Genomic DNA, 22,747 nt, shown 5'->3' on the forward strand with positions numbered 1-22,747 from the left:
AATGATACAAACAAATTAAAATAAAAGTAATAATAATAATAAAAAAATAATCGTTTTATTTCGATTACGTTGTTTTCGTAATCGTTGCAAGCCATAATCGTAATCACGATTAAAATACGATTAAAATACGATTAATTGAGCAGCCCTAGTCTGAAAGTTTGCTGATCAGATTCTGGCCACTTTATGATGTCATAACGTTTTTGGGGGTTTTGTAACCTTAGCCGATAACCCCCCCCCCCACCTTATCACCTGATATCTCTCATAGGGGCATGGGGAGTGGTGCCTTATTTTCATCTAAAGTAACAGACAGAGAATCAGCACTTTGGAAACAGGGCTGAAACAGAGGGGATTATGGGTAATGCTGCAATGATCTGTTTGGTGTTTCAGCCAATCACAGACATGTTTTGTATATATCTGAGACCTATAATATATTGATGAAAAACCGTATAATAGGGGACTTTAATGCCTTGTTGATGCACCACTCGAGGAGCACCTGAGTAAAAAAGGGAATCATCTGAAACTTTTTTGTGCAATCAATACGTTAGTGGTCTAAAAGGAGCCGTGCTGAGAGTTAAACTCTTGTCAGAGGACGTTAGATTATTTGCCTGCGAGTCCTCAGAGACTGCAGCTCTTAAACAGACCGGTCCTAATCATAATAGCTCTGTCACTTTCTGCCCTGACTTTTTCCCTGTAATGATTCTAATTCACTGTTTTCCCTGAAGGAAGCGCGCAGGACATTGTTACCGTCTGCCCAGTGAAAAGGGCTGACTGCAGAATGTCATGTGTCTTGAAAACACTAATAGCCTCTGATCTCCCAGCAGACATCTCTGCCTCGCTGTCTCCCGCTGTGTCTGTTCCACACATTCTCATCATTCCCTTCTTTCCTTTACTCTGACACGAATCCTCCTCGTTAGTGTGTGTGTGTGTGTGTGTGTGTGTGTGTGTGTGTGTGTGTGTGTGTGTGTGTGTGTGTGTGTGTGTGTGTGTGTGTGTGTGTGTGTGTGTGTGTGTGTGTGTGTGTGTGTGTGTGTGTGTGTGTGTGTGTGTGTGTGTGTGTGTGTGTGTGTGTGTGTGTGTGTGTGTGTGTGTGTGTGTGTGTGTGTGTGTGTGTGTGTGTGTGTGTGTGTGTGTGTGTGTGTGTGTGTCAAGAGTTAAGGATCAACTAGGATAGATAATGCCTGCACTATCTTAAACACAGACTATGATAAAGTTAGCACCGTATTTCACCTTTTGACCTGCTTTTTAAATACCATTGTTGCTTGATGTTCCTAGCGTTGCTTCTTAGTCAAAGATAAGGCGAGAGTTATTCTGTTTTTCTCATTGTGTACAATTCACATAAAAAAAAATACCATTACACAAACTGTTAAACCTCGGCATTCAGATGGAAAACGGCGCTGTGTTAAAAGGCGCTAGGGGCTGATTTGGTGGAGGCTTGCTGTTTCAGGGACCAGTGAGACAATGAAATAAAATCCAGGAGAGCAGGTTTGAGTAATAGATCCATGAGTTTAAAGGCTGGTAAGGTGCCAACACACTGCCATTTGCTGTAAACTCTGTGTTTTAACATTACTGTGCAATCATTTAATTCTCTGCTTCGACAATTGGGAAATAAACAACAGAAATGCTTCGCCCACATTGAAGAATAGTCATGTTCATTGCAGGAGGAAGTTCAGGTAGCTACTTCTTTTCAGCATGAACCTGATCTTGATGGAGACCTCTGTGTGGTGGTCACCCCCCCGCTGAGCAACACAGCGGTGCAATTCAGAGGAATAAGGGAGTGCCATTATTTCACACGGTCTGTCTGAACTCTACTTTAGTCCATCTCTGACTTCCTGACTCATTTCCGAGCCAATTCATTCCTACTGAAGACTTTCGGTTTGAAAAATGGAATGAAATCTAAAGGAGGTTTTGGTACAGAAATACATGTGGACAAATTCTCACTTTGTTTACTTGTTAGTATATCTTGAATTTCTTCCAGCTGTTAACATCAGTTGTGTAAGCAGTTTATTGCATAGCATGTCTTCCTTACAGATGAGCTGTGAATTGTAGGTGCCGTAGTTAATATGACGGTAGCAAACTAGGACTCCAAGTGATGTATTATAGAGAGCAACACAGTCTGGATTGAGAGGATGTTAAAATAAATGGGTCAAATAAACAGGACTTTTACCCAGGAGACTCATGTTTGCATCCAAAAGTCAATGTCGACATATTTGACCATACATACGCTAACTTTAGTAAGTTCATACATAACATTCTTATCGTACCTAAGTAGCACACTTGCTTATTGAAGCCAAAATCATCTTGCTGGTCAGGCTTTGGCTACCCTAGAAATACATTTTACAATCCATTCATTGATGATTTTAGTATTTTTTCTTAAATAATAATATTAAATATCACAAACCTTATTCTTTGCAGTCACCTAATATTTATATTTTAAGCCGAGGAATATAATATCATACAATTTATTTGTAAAACTATCTCTCCCTGTATTGCAGGTCATTTTGGGAAGGTCACTGGATTCTGTTTTTACACCCTGTCCCCTTTTTTTTTCAGAAATCAAATATTCCTGGGTTTTCAACGGTCAGCGGAGCTTCCTGCAACAGGACGCCCGTCGCTTTATCTCTCAGAGGACAGGCAACTTGTACGTGGCCAAAGTTGAAGCCTCCGACGCGGGGAACTACACGTGTGCGGTGAGAAACATGATGACCAACGCCACAGTGCTCAGCTCTCCAACCCCTGTGGTGGTGCGGAGAGACGGTAAGCCCCCTCGGTTCTTCTCCGCTGCCTCTTGAACTGACACGCGAGCCCGGGAGATAAATCGCTTGTCTCGAGCGTGACAATGTTTTTGCTTTTTGTTTACGAGCTATGTTTTTTTGCAGCTCTCGAAACCTTGGAACTATACGGGGTTATGTCTTCAGCATGAAGGCACATATTTACATAGCAGGAAATGTAGTCCTAAATGCATGTAGACACACACAGCAAGCAGCCCGCCTCACATACTAACCCCCATCAGGACCGTTTATGTGAACCACTTCAGATTTGAGCTGAGGGAGATATGTAATCCGAACTCATCCATCCGCCGAGCCAAACGCTGTTGTGCACGATGCCAAGGCGCTCTTGGCCAGTGTAACTCGTGCCACGTGCAATATGAATTACAGGAAACTGCATGTCCGTGTCCTGTATTTCGACTGATGTGATTTGCATTTATCCTTCCTCTTAGTGATGGGCGAATACGAGCCAAAGATTGAGGTTCAGTTTCCCGACACCCTTCACATCTCGAAAGGATCATCAGTGAAACTGGAATGCTTCGCCTTAGGAAAGTAAGTATCAGGAACATTAGCACACTGCATCTCTCCCCCCTCACACGGCATTGTCACTTTGAAGTGTTATTTCGTTCAAAGTCCAGGAGTTAGTTAAAAGTAGACAAGGAAACTCCTCGGAAAATGTAAGGGTATTGATTAAAACGTTCACAGCTGGTTCTGAAATGAAAAACACCAGTCCATAGACCACTCAGAGCAGTTAACTATCTGTGGTGCGAAGAATGAGAGAGAAACTATTTCCCCCGTACATTGTCATTTATATCATTTTGTAGTCTTCATAGATCGGTTGGCGTCGACGGGGCGGGTCTTCTTCTGTAGTCTTGCGGTGACATAGTCTCGGCTCGTCTCTCGCGATATTTCTCATACAATTCTACTTATGTTTATAGGTCATACACACATCATAATAGCGTCAATAAGTGAGAGGTAAAGACGGTGTGTTTAGTGTGTAACTCCACGCTTCCCGGGGAGAAGCACTGCTTCAGTAAATAATGTACTTTAAAGTTCCGGCACATATATATTGATTTATTTCTTACAACTTTTTATGAAGTTGCCAGACATACTGTTTCACAACAAACGGACTAGAAACAATTGTCATGGCAGTCCTTTTGGTCAGTGTGAGCAGGAGCATGTGGCCATCGTGACCTTTTGTGTGTGACCTCTGCAGCCCGGTGCCTTCCATCTCCTGGAGAAGAGCTGATGGAAATCCACTCCCTGGAAAGATTAAAATCAACCACTCCAGTGGGGTTCTGGAAATCCCATATTTTCGCCCAGAGGATGCCGGTGTGTACGAGTGTGTTGCCGAAAACAGCAGAGGACGAAATGTAGCCAGAGGGCAGCTTCTATTCCAGAGTAAGAGCCTTGTAAACTTTTGTTTCCTGTTTTCACGGAGATGCCTGCACAACTTCTTTGTAATCCATAGATGGACAAGGACTTTTGAATAATTTTGAAATTAATTGAAAGCTACTTTCTAAGCTTAAATTACATATTTCAAGATTTTTCTTCAAAAAATGACTTTTATTTTTCATCTTGCACCATTTGGGTTTACATTTATACATAATTAACTCCGTATTATACTGTTATTAAACAATGTTAAAATCCAAATGACACAAATAAAGCCAATATTATTCCATATTACACCATTATGACATCCATATTACACCTTTTTTTACACACAAATTATTACACCATTATTACCGCATTCTTTCACCCAAATAAGACGCAAATAGTACCAATATTACACATAACACCATAAGTACACCTATATCACACTCATAAACACACCTACACCTTTTCTGTACCACAATACACTGTTATTGCACCGATTTTACATCAATATTACACATTGACAACATCTGTCAAATTATTGTATCCGGTTTAATAAATAACTTAAAGGGTTAATCCAGAAATGTAGTGTTTGTGTTTTTTTGGACGGTAATTTAAAATGCTTGATTATGAGTTTTAGCCAAACAACATGTAGTTATTTTGTATTCAGTTCGTTACACTGTGATGTCAATATTTGATCATTTATTTTAACCGCTGCATTGAGGTAATAATTAGATTAGATTCATAGGATTCAAATGTCAGGGTATTTTGGTAACTTCCATACAATCAAATAAACCAGCTTTGAAATGAGTCACCGTTTGCTTCGGTGAATCTACACAACTGTGTTCTGTAGACAGAGGGACGAGAGAAAGTCCTCTGTTTGCTGAACTTGTTGATATCGACATTGAAAGATGAGTTTTGGCTTTACGTTGAATAACTTACCTGCCTCTGATTCTATAGCATCTCATGTCAGATGTGCAAAACATGAAGGCGTAAGAGGTTGTTGACACAAAGCCATTCAAGGTGCTTTAGGTCCTCAATTCAAAGCAGATAAGTGATATAAACCTTACTAACAAATCCAAATGAAATAAATCCTTCTTTCTCCCAAGGAGTTCAACTGCAGCATAAATAAACAGACTTTTGCAATCTTGATGCTATAGTTTATCGTAGTATTTTGCAGCATTTTAATTTCTGCTTCAAACTTGCTGCTCTCAAATCCTTGAACTGCACCTACTGTGCAATGCGTATACAATTGTATAAAATAAATTCAAATAATCCTTGGCCTTACAATTGTGTACATCTTACCCTTGCCTTGGCTTGCCTTGCCTTGCTTATTATGCCTGTTTTTAAATGCCTTTTTAATAATGTATTTATGCTGTATTTGTTCTTAAATGTCTTTAGCTTTTAATCTGTAAAGCACTTTGAATCGCCACGTGCTGAAAAGTGCTATATAAATTTGCCTTGCCTTGTCTTGTCTTGCCTTGCCTTGCCTTGCCTTGCCTTGCCTTGCCTTGCCTTGTCTTGCCTTGCCTTGCCTCGCCTTGCCTCGCCTCGCTTTGCCTCGCCTTGCCTCGCCTTGCCTCGCCTTGCCTTGTCTTGCCTTGCCTCACCTTTCCTTGTCTTGCCTTGCTTTGCCTTGCTTTGCCTCGCCTTGCCTCGCCTTGCCTCGCCTTGCCTCGCCTTGCCTCGCCTTGCCTCGCCTCGCCTTGCCTTGCCTTGCCTCGCCTTGCCTTGTCTTGCCTCGCCTTGCCTCGCCTTGCCTCGCCTTGCCTCGCCTCGCCTCGCCTTGCCTTGCCTTGCCTTGCCTTGCCTTGCCTCGCCTCGCCTCGCCTCGCCTTGCCCTAAACATTAAAGCAGGGAAAATAGGACAGAAAAATAAGAGGAAACAACAAAGTCCCTATAGTTTAAAAACAGTTGGGTTTATTTTACCAAATAATGAAGTTGACCTCTTATTGCATTATATTGGTAAAACTAAATCGAGCTGCAAAATATGTTGAAATCTTTTTCGATTCATATTTACGTGTTGGTATTTTTCACAGATGTTGAGCATCTGCACTGGGTCCAGACACTGAAAGATGCTCATATGGCAATAGATGCTAATCTGCAGTGGGAATGTAAAGCCAGTGGGAAGCCGAGGCCGGCGTACAGATGGCTGAAGAACGGTCAGCCGCTGACACCAGAGGTAACACTGCACAAGTTATTTTGATTTTACACACACCTTTTTTATTTTTGCTCTCCTTCAGCAGTAAATCAGTAATACATACAGTAGTGTTGTTAAAGCTACACTGACAACCTATAAACCAAAGGATTATATATGTATTTTTTTTAATTTTATTTATCTGTTTATTTATTTGTTGTTTTGTTTGTTTTTCAATAACAAATGTATTTCTTTAAGAAAAAAAATAAAAATATTTATATATGTGTTAATAATGTAGTTGTTGGGAGAAGGGTGGGATTAAATCAGTGTACACATCTTCCCCCTTTTTGGATGTGTAATAAAGTAGATTATTTGTTTATACATAATTTAGAATCAGTAATATTTTTGTATATCAATTTGACACTGCTTAAAGGTGGGGTAGGTCATTTTGGAGAAACCAGCTGGAGTGCGCTAGAATTTGAAAATACACAGCCGGAAAAAATCTGCCCCTTCCTTACAGAGCCCCTCCTCCAACACACACGAACGAGCACATGACCAATGAGGGCACGAGATAAATTTGTGCACAGATTGAAGGCTGACAGGCAGGTAGGCCATCCAGTTATTTTAGCCGGGCCGGCTCACATGATTGGTCGAGCTTTTTACAGTACTACGGCTTCCACTGATGACATTTTTTTATGGATTTTTTGTCAAAGCACTTTAGATATTCATTGCTATCGGGATGTTAAGAGCATTCCATGGAATATAACAACAAGTGTATCTCGAGCCGGTTTCTCAAACTTACCTACCCCACCTTTAATTTTGTATTGTATAATAATTATCATGTTAAATGTTTGTATTATTGTTTTACACATTCGAAATAAATCAAATCAAATATAAAAAAACCTTTGAATGATGACCTGATGACCTTATTCACAGGGGAGGATCCATGTGGAAGATGGCAGGCTGACCATATCCAGCATCACTCTGTTGGACTCGGGGATGTTTCAGTGTGTGGCAGAAACTGAGCACGGAGCTGCCTATGCCAGCGCTGAGCTCAAGGTTGTTGGTAAGCAGTTTGTTTTACAACCATTTGAACCAGAGGTAGAGATATACTGTACACATATTGTGTTAGTGGAACGAAAGTGCTTCCTGTGTAAATAAATAATAAGAGGCTGCTCTGGCTTTTCACTGAGCCATGGCCTCGCTTCTTCATTTCCATAATTCTTTCATACAATAAGGCCCACTGGTGGCGAAATAACATTTCCGTAATTGCTGGTGATGCACTTGACATTTTTGCTGATGCACGGCTGTTGCCCCCTCCACGAAGCGAGACAAATGGCCTTAAAACACGGATCTGTTCCTCAGCCTCCCCACCGGACTTCACCCGACGGCCCGTGAAGAAGTCAACAGTGATGCAGCGGGGGGGCGAGGTGGTGCTGGAGTGTCGCCCCCACGCTTCCCCCAGGGCCGCAATCTCCTGGTGGAGAGGGGGGGAACTCCTCCAGGGGGGCAAGAGGTAGGGTACTGCATGCAACACTGTTTATTCAATTGATGGCATATTGTCACCGGCTTGAGCTTCAATCTCAGGATCCATGTATTTGTGATCCTCTCCAGAATGGAAGTAGTCATTACATACAGAGCATCAACTAGTTCCTGAACAGTGTCCTTCACATGCTGATATCCAAGAGAGGGAGTTACACAGTCACAAGATGGAGGAATAGAAAGCAGTATTCAATGTTTACTTCAGATTAGCTCCACGTCAGAAATGAGCATGCTTGTCATATGTCTATCTCCATAGAGGCTGAATCATCATGTTAATCACATAGCTGTCATATGCCTAAAACAGTCCTGATGCTCTTCTAGGTAATCACACATCCTGTCATGTACACAGCTACAGTTGGGGTACCTTTATTATCATGTGGACTCTCATATTGGAAGAGTACATTCAGTACTTTCCCAACACGTATGGTAAAGAGCTTTCTCATGTGGTCATTTTCATTACTAGAACTCATTGTTATGTATGCCTCTGATCAAGCGGACTTTTCAAGTGAGTAACAGAGCTTTGTTTGGTTCAGATAGACACTTTGTTCTTTCATAGAGTAATATGTTGGTTTTCTGTTGACACACAGTTTGTCCTAAGCCTTTTTCACTGGATGGAAGAACGAGGCCATGGCCCCTACTCAATCAGATTTTTTCAAAGCGCAAGATAGAGAGTGCAATATGTTTTAGCCGCTTGAAACTTCAAAGTGTCTCACAGTTTCACGGCTCTGCAAGATAGTCAAAGTGCTGGATATGGAACAGAGAACATGTAGGCACAGTCTCTGTGTGAAAACCACAGAGAGAAAGCTATCACACGAGAGCGAAACTCTACCTCAGTCTTCATGACAGGCCAGACCATGTCATGATTTAAGCTCTGAGGAAACTCAAAGGAGCTAAAAGAAACCGTTTGTAGTTGCACTTGGCCTTAGCAGGGACTTACACAAAAGGAACCAACAGAGTTCAAGCACAATTGCTGCTTTCTTAAATGTTTGGTGAAAGAGTTTGATTGTAAATGTTCAGGTCGGTTTAGAGAAACAGGGTTTGTCTCGGTAAATGCTAAGTTCAATACACATCTGAATCTGGAGGGAGAAGCTGTGAGAATGAAACAAGATGTTGGTACCGGAAGCGTTGGATTTGGTTACCGTTTGTAGTCCGAGTAGTTTTGACCAATTGGGACTTTCTCTATCAAAACCAGTCGCTTCGACCCGAAATACATTTTGGTGGTTAAAAAACCCAGTTTTGCTGCTTTTCAATGATATCTTCACTGTCTTTGTTCGCCAAATAGTCAACAAAATAAGATAACATGACGGCTGTTGCAACGACACAATTATGAGAAAAATGTCTCAAAGTCTACAGACTAGTGTTGTCACGATACCAACATTTTGGTTTCGATACCAAGTCAAGAATTGCAATTCCGAATCTTTTTCGATACTTTTCTTAAAAAAAGGGAAACACTCTTAAATGTAATTATTGTGCTTTATTTCACACCAGAACCAGAACACAAACTTTAAAACAATGAGAACAATAAATAAAATAAATGACAAGAATTCGTATTAAATACAATTAAGCATTATCTATAAACAACTTTTTTGTTTTTGGCTTCTGGCGTCTTTTTTGTCAACAAGCCGAGGCGCAGCGGCATAACACTCCCACTTGCAGCCATGCTTCTCGTCTTCTCACATGCTCTGGCAGCTAGTGCGTGCACGAGAGAGGGGAGGGACTTAGAGCGTGCACGAGAGAGGGGAGGGACTTAGAGCGTGCTTGAGAGGGGAGGGACTTAGAGCGTGCTTGAGAGGGGAGGGACTTAGAGCGTGTTTGAGGGGGGAGGGACTTAGAGCGTGCTTGAGAGGGGAGGGACTTAGAGCGTGTTTGAGAGGGGAGGGACTTAGAGCGTGCTTGAGAGGGGAGGCACTTAGAGCGTGCTTGAGAGGGGAGGGACTTAGAGCATGCTTGAGAGGGGAGGCACTTAGAGCGTGCTTGAGAGGGGCGGGACTGCAGGCACGGCTGCAGTGCAGGGAGTGGAAGCAGAGCGCTGAACCCACACGGCTCTTATTAAAACAGCGCTTTCTCACCGGAGTACTTTTCCCCGCCATTCTTAAAGTACCGATACTAATGAAACGGAGGAATCGTAACGTATTTAACGGCAGGGTATCGCGGTACCTTTCAAGTATCGGTACACCGTGCAACACTACAGACAATATTATTCAAGTTAATTTAAAAGGTGGCTCCAGGCTTATATTTGTATTTATTAGATGGAGCTCATTGGACAAAATATTGGAACCCATTGGTTAGCGTCTTATGACGATTTAGCTTTAATTAGCTCTTTTTTTATATAGGCATTCGTATGAAGATACTGTATCTGCTTGGCTCCAAATCCATCGTCAAAAAGCGAATAGTACTGATAACATTGCCCAACGCACTGAACAAGAAGTCTTGGCTCTTACCTCATTCACACCAACGCAACTCCGGTTCAACCTCCGTGCTAGAGCTTTTCAGGTTCAGAACCGGTTCTTCGGTTTAGCTCCGGCTCTTTTCACACCGCCCAGAGTCCGACTGGTGCGTCATTGCGTCATCGTTTGCGTCATGACGTAACCGTTTGTGTGCCTGCTTCATAAAGCCAAACCGCGCGGAAACCCCTCACAGCTCACACCAACAACAACAACAACAACAATGGCCGATTGTGTTGAAGCGCTACTCGTTTTGGTTTTGCTCTGTCGAAACGAAATGGAAGAAATGGGACCAACTTTACATGCTACATTCAAAACTGCGTTACAATCGTAATCATCAACTTTAACGACGATTCCGATTCCCCCTGCCCCCGCCTCGACGTATGCAGTGTTTTTGCTCTAGCCGGACAATTTGTTGGTGTTTGAAACGAACCGGATTCCGGAGCTAATGGGCTGCTCCGCTGCGGTGTGAACAGGAAAACACGGTGCTTTTCAAGCTCCAGCTCCGAATCGGCCCTGAAACACTGTTGGTGTGAATGAGGTATATGATATCCTTTACCTGGAAACACAAAAACAACAATGTCAAAAATCAGTGAAAATCAGAACCAGCAGGAATCCACTTGCAGCACTGTGGGGCTGAAGGCAGATCCGACCCTCTTATAGACGCTCAAGACGCTGAGATCAACCCCCAATGTGGATAATATTCAGCCTAATTAAATCAAATGGGAGCTTTGTGGTACTTTTTGTCCTGCAAGGACAATAGTGCTGCAAATCAACAGACGCTCAAATGAAAGCCTTTTATGTAAAGAACCATCGTGAAGCATTGTCAGGCTCCTGCCGTATAATTACTTTAACAGCATCAATTTTCTCTGAGAGCCTTGTTACTTCGTTTTATTCAAGCAGCAACTTTAGTAAGTTAAAACAACTTCCTCAGACAGGAGACTTTGGAAACGGTAAATTAGTCCGATGTCTGAGATCTCTTCTTTTTACTCGAATGAACACATCTTGAGCTTGCTTGTTTGAAACATTTTGTCAATTGTTGCTACTCTAAGAAGATTGTTGTTTAAATAACAGGTATTTTAACCATTACATTAAAACAGCTTCCTGTGAAAGGAATCATATGTAAGTAATATGATTTTTAGCATGTGGATCATCAGCAGTTAGATCAGGGGTGTCAAACTCAAGGCCCGGGGGCCCAATCTGGCCCGTGACTTCATTTTCTGTGGCCACACAAGAGCTTGCGAATATAATATGTTTATTATACAGTTAAATGATGATTTACAGAAGCACGTTGCCCATAAACTACATGTCCCACAATGCATCTCAAATTAGACTTTTTCTCAGAATTTGACTTTTTTTTTTTAATGTTTCTTTCTTTTTAAACGTCACTTCTGTTTTTTTATTGTTTTCCAGAATTTGACTTTTCTTTTTAAATCATTTTGTGACATGCTCACTGAAGAGACTTGCAATTATTTGCCCCAGACTTCTGCTTTCAGACGTAGTTAATTATGAAGTTATTACCCTATCTGGTGATAATCCAATGCCGAGGCAATAATGTAATATAATACATTATTTTATATATATATTTCTATATGTATTTTTATATAGTCTTAAAGTTACAACCGGCGCTTTGAGTGAAGCCATAATGCTGATGTGGCCCGCGATTACATAGTTTGACACCCCTGAGTTAGATGGTTTATTAACACACAGTTAAGGCAAGGTTGTAAATGTCAATACGGAACCAGTGATACTATGTGAAAAGTCATCAGCCTTGTAACATTTAGTTATAGGGCGAGATTAACTTGCAGCCTCCATCTTGGATGAAAGCTTTCAAATCAAATCAAGTTTTATTTATAAAACACATTTAAAAGGTCGAGCCAAAGTGCTGTACATGTTATAAAAACACATTACTACAATCACAATAAAAGACAATAAATTACAACAGATATATAAAAAACACAGGGAAAAGTCAGGAGTCGTGCTCCGCTCTGACTAGAAGGCCAGGGAGAAGAAGTGAGTCTTTAGAGTAGATTTAAAAACCCCTAGGGTCTGGACCGACCTCACATGGAGGGACAGAGTGTTCCAGAGCCTAGGGCCAGCTGCTGCGAAGGCTCGGTGACCTCGGGTTTTGAGCCTGGTCTTAGGCTCTATCAGCAACAGCTGGTCAGCAGACCTTAACGCTCTGGCTGGGGTGTAGCTCTGGAGGAGTTCGGCTATATAGGCCGGAGCCAGCCCATTTAGGGCTTTGAAATATATGTTTGAAAAACTGAAGTATTTGGCATAACTTTAAACTGTAGCCACTTTCATTAAAACATTAAAGGTGGAGTTAAAACTCTGCAGACAATTGTCACTCGGTCAACACAGTACATCTTGTCTGTGGGGCTATTATCAGCAGCTGGAAACAAAATGGAGAAACTAATAGTCAGTCGTAAAGTGAGTCAGTCGAGATGAGTTAAGATGAACAAGCAGTGGAAAGGAGGCATTAGACTTTTTGAGCTGAACCCACACATAAAGGTATGGGAGGAGTGTGGTGCAGTGGGTTGTGCGATGGTGTTTGGATCAGGTTCAAACCCCACTGCAGTCAGCATGTCGTTGTGTCCCTGAGACTCTTCACCCCAAATTGCTCCTGTGGGGATTGCCCACAGTATTGAGTATGTAAGTCGCTTTGGATAAAAGCGTCTAACAAGTGACATGTAATGTAATGTATGTTCTATTACAAACTTAAAACACAGCGATACTTTGCTGAACTAAGTGACAAAGATAGTCTTTTGGAAACCCATGTCAAAGTTTCAAATGTCTCAAAAATGAGATGAGTATCGAGATTTTTTTTAGAGGGTTTTACCTGACGTTCTAAATTGTGTTTCTAATTGAAACAGTCTTACCTTAAACAGCCCTGTACACGGTCACAACATTTCTTTTTTGAGTGCAAGTACTTTAGATAAGTCTTTCAAGGTTGAGAGGAATTCATCAACTTAAGTACCCTATGTGTAAAATGGAGGAGGAGGCCTGAGCAAAGTGTACAATAATCATATATTTGGTTAATACAGTTCATGAGTGAATGAATACATGCATAGGAATACAATTTATTAAGTTATTGCTTGAATTGGATATTAAAAAACATATGTTGTCCTAGTTAATTACGATCATCACACTTGACTATTAGTGCACCTACTGTATATTAGTCGAGTGGTATATTTGTCAAATATTATCTATATATTCAGGATCCAACTCTAGATGGTAAAAGAAAATGCATAAAAGAGATACAAAATAATGACATTCTGATCAGTAAGTTTACTTATTTATAACAGTGGCATATGATAACTCTTAATTTGTAGTTTCAATATGCATGCCGGCTATGCATGCTGCTTATTTCTAAGATAAGGGGTAAAGGGTAGCTGCTGTCTCTTTCTGCTTTCTTTTGGGCTCTTGCTCAGATCAATATGTACAGCCATATTTCCATAGACTATGTAAGCCACGTGACCTTTTGCAACATGTGACCAATGGGATTGATTAGTTATCAACTTCTCCATGGATCAGTCATGAGGAAAGGGAGAAAAATTACCCAGGCAGCACACATGGACAAGAATACAAATTCACCGCATTACGAGAGTTTGTCGACGAAGCAGATAGTGCTTTACGTTTCTATTTGTTCTGCAGCTCATTGCCCCTCAGGTCATGTTCTCAGTGCGCCTCCATCCCTCAGTGTTTGATATTTTCGTCAATAAATCAGCACAAAGCACCCTGTGTCAGACATGCTCACAGCGTCTCGGATTGGCCCCAGTGAATACATATTTATTCCAATGTAGAGCCAATGTGGAATTGTTAGATTTTTGTGCCGGCTGCTCGCAACATTTCTGTTTGATTTACTCAAGCCAAAGGTCAGGAGCGCATTAGCCCCCTCATTAATGCAAATGTTTACATGCTTTCCGTGGCATGAACAATAAGTGCTCTTGGATCAACTTTTATGTATTATAAATATATATACTGTATACACAATATTAGAATCCTGTTTTTGTTGCCTCAATTTTAGTCTTTAAGATTACATTTCTCAATAGTCATTTCTCTGAATAGTGTTCAATACAGTTCAGATGAGAAAATATAACAGTTGTTGATACAAACTTATTTTGATTGACCACTGAAATATATGAGATTAATGAGCGATAGCTAGTGCGCGACAAGTACATTCCAATCTTTTTTGCCCTCAGTTTGGCTTCTCAGGCTACATACAGGCTGCCCTACTTATTGGTGAATGGTGTCGGGACTGTAAGAAAAGAAAATCCTGCACTTAGTTGCAAACTAGCATCCGCTTAAACAACATGATAAAGCAAAACAAAAGCTGCTTCTGTATATTGTATCTTTTGAATCAACCATAAATGGCCACAATATCTCTAGCGAATGGGACATATAGTTCATGAAAGGAAGTCACAAGCTGTTTCAACCGGACAACAATAGGGTCAACCTTCCTTTGTGTCATTGTTGCTTTCGTCACGTCTCTTTCAAGCGCTCATCACACTCACATGATTCCTTTAGCTAGAGCCTGATATAATACGGTATGTCTCCATGTTATGACTATTAAGAAAAGTCTTTTAGCATTTTGATAGCATCTCCACATGTTGTAGAGCAATAACGCTGCAGGTAAGGACCCTGGTAAAATTGCCTCTCTTATGCTACTTTCTTTTTCCTATCCGCGCCCTGGTGGCCTGTTGTGTATCCAATTAATATGTGCATTTAAGATATTGTGCTGTCAATACTGATGCTGACCCTACAGCAAATCTGTTCTGCTTCACATAAGATAATTGATGGCTAAATGATGCACTGCGTGCTAATAGAACCGTCCTTAGGGCAGCAGAGCGGAAATGGTGGAAATCCAAACACCGTGACGACCTCCTAACCTATCAAGCTCTCCTCTCCTCTTTCTCTGCTTCGATCTCTCAGGCAAAAAGCACTTTCTTTCAAGATAAGATCCAATCTTCCTATTCCAATCCTAAAAAACTATTTTCCATCTTCTCCACCCTCTTGGACCCTCCAAAAGCTCCTCCCCCCTCCTCACTTCTGTCAAGCGACTTTGTTACCCACTTTGAAAAAAAAGGTTAATGATATTCGCTCTTCTTTTTCTGACTCACCTTTACTCACCGCTGGGTCACCAGACCTTCCTTCCACCAACACACTAACCTCCTTTTCCCCTCTCTCTCCAAGTGAGGTTCTTACCCTCATTACCTCTGCCCGCCCTACCACCTGTCCTCTAGACCCTATCCCTTCAAACCTCCTTCAGACTATCGCCCCTGATATTCTACCGTTTCTCACCCATTTCATCAACACTTCTCTAACTTCTGGTCACTTTCCAAACAGTCTCAAGGAGGCAAGAGTAAACCCTCTCCTAAAGAAACCCACTCTCAACCCGTCTGATGTTATAAACTACAGGCCTGTCTCTCTCCTCCCGTTCCTGTCTAAATCACTTGAACGCGCTGTCTTTAAACAACTCTCCTGCTATCTCCATCAGAACAACCTTCTGGATCCGCACCAGTCTGGTTTCAAGGCAGGTCACTCCACAGAAACTGCTCTCATTGCTGTCACGGAGGAACTGCACACTGCCAAAACTGCATCCCTCTCCTCTGTCATCATCCTGTTGGACCTGTCTGCTGCATTCAACACGGTGAATCATCAGATCCTCCTTCGCATTCTCCAAAAACTTGGAGTTTCAGGCTCTGCACTTTCCCTCCTCACCTCATACCTGAAAGACCGTACCTACAGGGTGACTTGGAGAGGGTCTGAGTCCGACCCTTGTCAATTAACTACGGGGGTCCCTCAGGGCTCTGTTCTTGGTCCCCTCCTCTTCTCCTTGTACACAAACTCGCTCGGATCAGTCCTTAGCCCGCATGGTTTTTCTTACCACTGCTACGCTGACGACACCCAATTAATTCTGTCCTTTCCCCGCTCAGAGACCCAGGTCGTCGCACGCATCTCTGCTTGTCTAGCTGACATCTCTCAGTGGATGTCTGCTCACCACCTCAAGCTCAACCTTGACAAGACTGAGCTGCTCTTCCTCCCGGGAAAAGATTGTCCAACTCTTGACCTGACAATCAACATCGGCACCTCAGTTGTTTCCCCGACTCAGACTGCAAGGAATCTGGGTGTGACCCTAGATAACAACCTGTCCTTCACTGCAAACATCGCTGCTACAACCCGCTGCTGCAGATACACGCTTTACAACATCAGGAAGATACGTCCCCAGCTGACTCAGAAAGCGACTCAGGTTCTGGTCCAGGCTCTCGTCATCTCACGCCTAGACTACTGCAACTCCCTCCTGGCTGGTCTACCTGCATGTGCCATCCGACCTCTGCAGCTCATCCAGAATGCAGCGGCTCGTCTGGTTTTCAACCTTCCTAAATTCTCCCACACCACTCCGCTCCTCCGCTCCCTCACTGGCTTCCGGTAACTGCTAGAATCCACTTCAAGACACTGGTACTTGCTTACCGTGCTGCGAATGGATCTGGCCCTTCCTACATCCAGGACATGGTTAAACCGTACACCCCAGCGCGTGCACTACGCTCTGCATCAGCCAAACGACTCGTTGCGCCCTCGCTGCGAGGGGGACCCAAGTTCCCATCGGCGAAAACACGTGGGTTTGCTATCCTGGCTCCAGGATGGTGGAATGAGCTCCCCATTGACATCAGGACGGCAGATAGCTTGCACATCTTCCGGCGCAAACTGAAAACTCATCTCTTTCGACTCCACTTCGAGCGTTAGAACAATTAACGAAGCACTTTTATACTAATAAAGGACTGGATTACCTAAATCCAGTTGAGTAGCACTTGAAATGTTTGCTCTATGAAACCTGATATACTTATATGATTCTGTTTTCTTCAAGGTTGTGTCTTCCTGGTCGAATGTACTTATTGTAAGTCGCTTTGGACAAAAGCGTCAGCTAAATGCAATGTAATGTAATGTAATGTAATTGTAATCTTTTGAGGCGTGAAAATATACTTTTGGAATAGATTCTGAAGCCTTCATTCGAAATGAAATAAATAAGATAAAAGGTTTGAACGGCTTAAAGAAATACATCATATTACAGACATGAAGTAGTTTCTTTATATTGAGCTGGATAGATACACATATTTTGTATCACTTTTCATTTCAAATGAAAGGGGAAACTCCCAGCGTTTTCAAGTAGATTCAATGAACTGCATCTCTTTGTTTCCTCAAAGCAACAGCACGGCATTTTTTGTTACATCTAATCGAGGCTATTTTGTTGAGAAGCCCCTTGGCAAAACGCTCTCTGATAGGGAGTCATGCAGTGTGTTTGTAATGATCAATGGTACGTATTTATATAGCACTTAACCAGTCCTCAGAACGCTTTACAGAAAGTATCTTGCCCAAGGATACATTGACATGTTGACTGCATTGTTTGGGATCAAACCCAAAACCTTCTGATTTAAAGACGACCTCAAAGCCACAGTCGCCCAATCTGTCGAGGGCTTTTATTGTGAAAGGGAGGATGGGACCCAAAGGCAGATGGAATTGCATTGTTAATCAACCCATTTAGTCCCATAGAGAGGCGAAGGTGTGTGTATCTACAGAAGGTCCAGTTGTGATAGACACGGTTCGCCACTGTTCTAGTTGCGTATTTTTCATTGTCTTAAATTTCAACAGTTTTACGACAAACTGACTTTTTTGACAAACATCATATGTGTAATTCGTGGCACAATTCAAATGGGATCGAAAGATACGTTTTCTCTCCTCTTGACTTCAATACATAATTTTTCCGAAATAAGGTCCCATGGGTCGGAAGTAGATGGGCGGGACTTCGCCACTCTATTGATCACAATAGTGACCGTAACACATATTTTCACTTATAAGGCTCTATAAATGTTACTGATGTATACACTGAACAAAAATATAAATGCAACACTTTTGTTTTTGCTCCCATTTTTCATGAGATGAACTCAAAGATCTAAAACATTTTCTAAATACACAAAATAACCATTTCTCTCAAATATTGTTCCCAAATCTGAAAACAAATCTGTGCCTTCGGCTGGCCACAATAAAAGGCCACTCTGAAATGTTCACTTTTATCACACAGCACAATGCTACAGATGTCGCAAGTTTTGAGGGAGCGTGCAATTGGCATGCTGACAGCAGGAATGTCCACCAGAGCTGTTGCCCGTGAATTGAATGTTCATTTCTCTACCATAAGCCGTCTCCAAAGGCGTTTCAGAGAATGCCAATGGCACGCTCCCTCAAAACTTGCGACATCTGTGGCATTGTGCTGTGTGATAAAACTGAACATTTCAGAGTGGCCTTTTATTGTGGCCAGCCTAAGGCACACCTGTGCAATAATCATGCTGTCTAATCAGCATCTTGATATGCCACACCTGTGAGGTGGGATGGATTATCTCGGCAAAGGAGAAGTGCTCACTATCACAGATTTTTTCAGATTTGTGAACAATATTTGAGAGAAATGGTTATTTTGTGTATATAGAAAATGTTTTAGATCTTTGAGTTCATCATGGGAGCAAAAACAAAAGTGTTGAGTTTATATTTTTGTTCAGTGTATATCAATGTATTTCCAGAAAATATTGGATAAATAAAGGGTCTCAATGAAATATATGCAATGTCACATGTTCAGTGTAAATTGTCACATGACTGGAGCTGTTCACTTCCTGGTTGCACCAAGAGAATGGCTGCCTCAAAGCTCCCAGATAAAGGGCTAGTAAAGAATGTTAACGTAAAGATAGTACAATGATTTTTGGTGAACATAATCTTTAAGGTATCTAGTATTGATAAATGCATTTGCAATAACTTAACTTTTTTCAATGTGGAAACTGGAAACAGAAAGAGTAAACATGTCGACGGCAACAATAGTGACCGGCGGGATAACACAAGGCTTATAGGGAACCATTCTAAATGGCGGCTATTCTACAGTCATTACATTGTACAATAAACATTTACTTAATTATGCCAATGGAAACTCAAGACAGGCTGTTTCAGTTTTGTCCCTCTCCTCAGACAGACTATCACGGAGGATGGGACTCTACGTATCACCAACATCTCCAAATCTGACGGAGGCAGGTACACATGCTTGGCCAAAAACCACTTTGGAACATCCAGCAGCACAGGAACGCTGGTCGTAAAAGGTATTTCTTTTTTTTCTTTCCTTCACAGGTTTTCACTGCTGTGCCTTTTTAAAGCCTAGGGTTTAAACTTTTGTTAAGGGAAAATAAATTCTAACTCGAGCATGAAATTGATAATGAAATATATAACCGTTTTATGTTCCTGCGGGTTTGACAGACGTATAAGTCATCCGTGGTTTTGTCAGCTGTGAGTTATTGTTCATGTAGCTGAGTGAGGCAAACCAACGCCGTCTGTAGCTGGGAGTGAGGAATATTTTGTCACTAACATTTAATTTAAAAAAGAGCTGCTGTCGCATTTTCAGATTTTGTGTTTTTAAATAATGATGATTATAGAGCGGGATTCCTCGACATTGTGATTGCAGTGTGTTTAATTATTCATCACTGAGTTATGGGAGGGATTGGCTTGCTAAGTGAAGTTATTTAAGGTCACTTAATTACATCGCTAGAGCAGAATCTGTCTGGCTAATCTGGACAAATTAAGCTTTATTACCTTCTTCATTTTAATGGATTGTATAGAGATACAGTTACAAATATTACTCTTTTTATCTTCCACTATGCTGCAGATCCAACAAAGATTATAGTCCCACCCTTGAGTTTGGATGCCAGCGTTGGACAGAGCCTCGTGCTGCCATGCGAGGTGTCCAGTGACTCGTCCCTGAGTCCCATCTTCAAGTGGTTTTTCAACGGGAAAGCAATAGATTTCAGCAGGCAGGAGCACTTTGAGATGATAGGAGGGGTATGTATTATATCAGTGCTATTTTTGTAAAAATTAAATCAGCGCCAACGACTTCACCTACATCGGGTTTTGTTAAAGCTAGAGCTGATATTGAAGGTTTTGAGAACTATGCTTTTGTGCCTGTCTATGATAGTATATGTTATTCATTTTCAAAAAATGTCTGTGTTCTTCTAAATCATCTATTTCCTCAACAAAACCTGGCACTGTAATAAGTTCACTTAGAATAAAACAAAACTGACTGTTTCAGACATTGGGAAAGATCTTGAAGGAATAGCTTTGGAGATTTGCTTTCTTGAGAAGATTACTTCCTCTCTCATGCCTGTGCTTTAAGTATTGGGTTTGGGCCAAACACTAGTTAGCCTAGCCTAGCATAATAATAATACATTTTATTTTTAGGCGCTTTTCATGACATCCAAGGACACCGTACAATTTGTTTAAAAAAATAAAACACTAATAGGCAACAGAACATGATAAAAACACAAACAGGAAATCATGGAGGAGACAGTCAAGTGGACACAAATGAAACATATAATGGGGAGCACTACAGTGAGTAGGCAGATTTGAACAGGTGGGTTTTTAATTGGGATTTGAATATGGTGATTGTGTCTGACTGTCGGATGTGCGGGGGGAGGGAGTTCCAGAGTCTGGGAGCAGTACTGCTAAAAGCCCAGCACCCATGGTGACGAGGCGTGGGCATGGATGTAGGGCGTGGGGTGGGGACGGTAAGCAGACCAGCTGAGGAGGAGCGGAGGGAGCGAGAGGGGGTGTACCCCTGAAGAAGGTCAGCCAGATAGGGGGGGGGGGGGGGGGGGGGGGGCAGGTTATGTAGGGATTTGTAAGTGAGCAGTAGGTTTTTGAAGTTGATACGGGAATGAACAGGGAGCCAGTGGAGTTGGATAAAGACTGAAACCAGGCAGAAATGGCTAACTTAGCTTTTGCTGTAGTTCAAAAATAATGCCTTGCAATAGGCCTACATGTAAAGCACAGGTTTTAACACTTTGTACTTGATCAGAACAAAAAGGCAGTTAGTGGCTAACTAACCATTAGGCTGGCAGGTGGATTTTAAGTAAGGTCACTTATTACCCTATTATATCACTTTAAAAAATATCCAGCTGTTTGACCCATTGTAACCTTACGTTGGACAGCTATAGGCTACTGTACATGTAAAACGTTTTCTTTAATAAGTATGCTATTCCAAGATAAGTTGCTGTTGGCTGTAGCTGAACATTTAGTGGACAGATGGAAACATAATTTAATAAGTGAGCTATCAGGTGCTGCAGGAACATTATCAAATTGCCTTCATTCTTTATGCTAAGCTAGGCTAACAGCCTGATAGCACTCGCTCCAGAATATTATCAATCGTTTCTTGTTTTTCTTGGCAACGTAGTAATATGTGTATTTCTCACAATGTCAAACTCCACCTGTAAGTATAGGTCAGACTGGATGAATGACAACATAAAGGCACCGAGGGAATGTGTTGTTTAAGGTCGGATTTTACTTTTAAGCCCATGTGTCAGAAACTGGCTACACTTAATTCACAGATGTCAGCTGATGTCACTGTATGTTGTGTCTGAGGGGGAAACCAAACAGGGATGACATTTCTCCTTCCCCGAGGTGATTTCACTCTAAGAGCAAATCAATCAATTTCTCCCCGAACAAAGGAGCCTAAATGTTTGTAATAACAAGATCTATGCTTCCTGTGATTCTGCACACCAGGCCCTCTGAAGTCGCAGCACAGCACTGACATTTCCACCGTGAACATTATCACAACAGCTGTTTAACTTGCCTTTGCTTTGAACACAAAGGGAGTGATTTCTGAATTACTGCATTTTGCTGGGAAAAAATCAAAACAGTGTGTGGGTGCACACGCACTGCTAAAAAGAAAGACATGTATCTGAGCTGTAAGGGTAAAACAAACACTGATCCTTAGGAGAAACATTTTTATGTCGCCTTCGTTACATTAAGAAGCTGAATTAATTGACTGTCACATCATCTTTTTTTCTGCTGGTGTTGAACTCCTCCTATGGGATTTACTGCGTATGACTAAGCAAGGATTTGTATGTGTGATTTTCCTGACTGTTTTTCTTCCTCTGCCAGACTCTAATACGAATGTTTTCTTTGCCTTTAGGGATTTGCAGGTGACCTGATGGTGAGGAACATTCAGCTAAAGCATTCTGGGAAGTACGTGTGTATGGTGCACACTGAAGTTGACACTGTCTCAGCAGCAGCAGACTTAATTGTCAGAGGTATGCCTCTTCCTCCTTTCTCACAGTGCTTGTCATTTTTTAGGACTCTGGAGGTTTTATATTCCTTTTTTTGTGGAGTGTGTTTTTTTTTTTTAACAGACATATGGCACTGCTGCCAGGTTAGAGCTGTATCATCAAGATGTCAGAGATTTGGAGAAAAACAGCTAAAACACACTTTCCGGTTGACAACATGAACATTTTGAAATGAATTATTCTGTTAAACGCATGGGTTCTAACTTAAAAACATTAATATCTGGACTGCATCGTTTTGGATATGCAATATTCTTTCTATGTTGACAGTCCCTAATAGGTATAATGCTCAAAACTATCCTAATGTACCTAGTACTTGTTAAACTGTGTTCCCTCAATCCA

General features: G+C 41.6%; 1 protein-coding gene across 1 annotated transcript in view; it reads left to right on the forward strand.

Annotated features, from left to right (window-relative positions):
- LOC117562560 (contactin-4) overlaps positions 1-22,747 on the forward strand; it is a gene marked incomplete at its 3' end in the record, with an annotated part of 120,518 nt that overhangs the window by 79,294 nt on the left and 18,477 nt on the right. The window contains 9 exon segments of the mRNA XM_034240410.1: positions 2,551-2,754; positions 3,218-3,317; positions 3,982-4,166; positions 6,179-6,321; positions 7,213-7,342; positions 7,642-7,792; positions 19,269-19,396; positions 19,957-20,129; positions 22,258-22,375. Of these exon segments, the coding sequence (XP_034096301.1) occupies positions 2,551-2,754; positions 3,218-3,317; positions 3,982-4,166; positions 6,179-6,321; positions 7,213-7,342; positions 7,642-7,792; positions 19,269-19,396; positions 19,957-20,129; positions 22,258-22,375 (1,332 nt within the window).

The sequence above is a fragment of the Gymnodraco acuticeps genome, unplaced genomic scaffold, assembly GCF_902827175.1.
Source record: "Gymnodraco acuticeps unplaced genomic scaffold, fGymAcu1.1, whole genome shotgun sequence".
NCBI classification, from domain to species: domain Eukaryota; kingdom Metazoa; phylum Chordata; class Actinopteri; order Perciformes; family Bathydraconidae; genus Gymnodraco; species Gymnodraco acuticeps.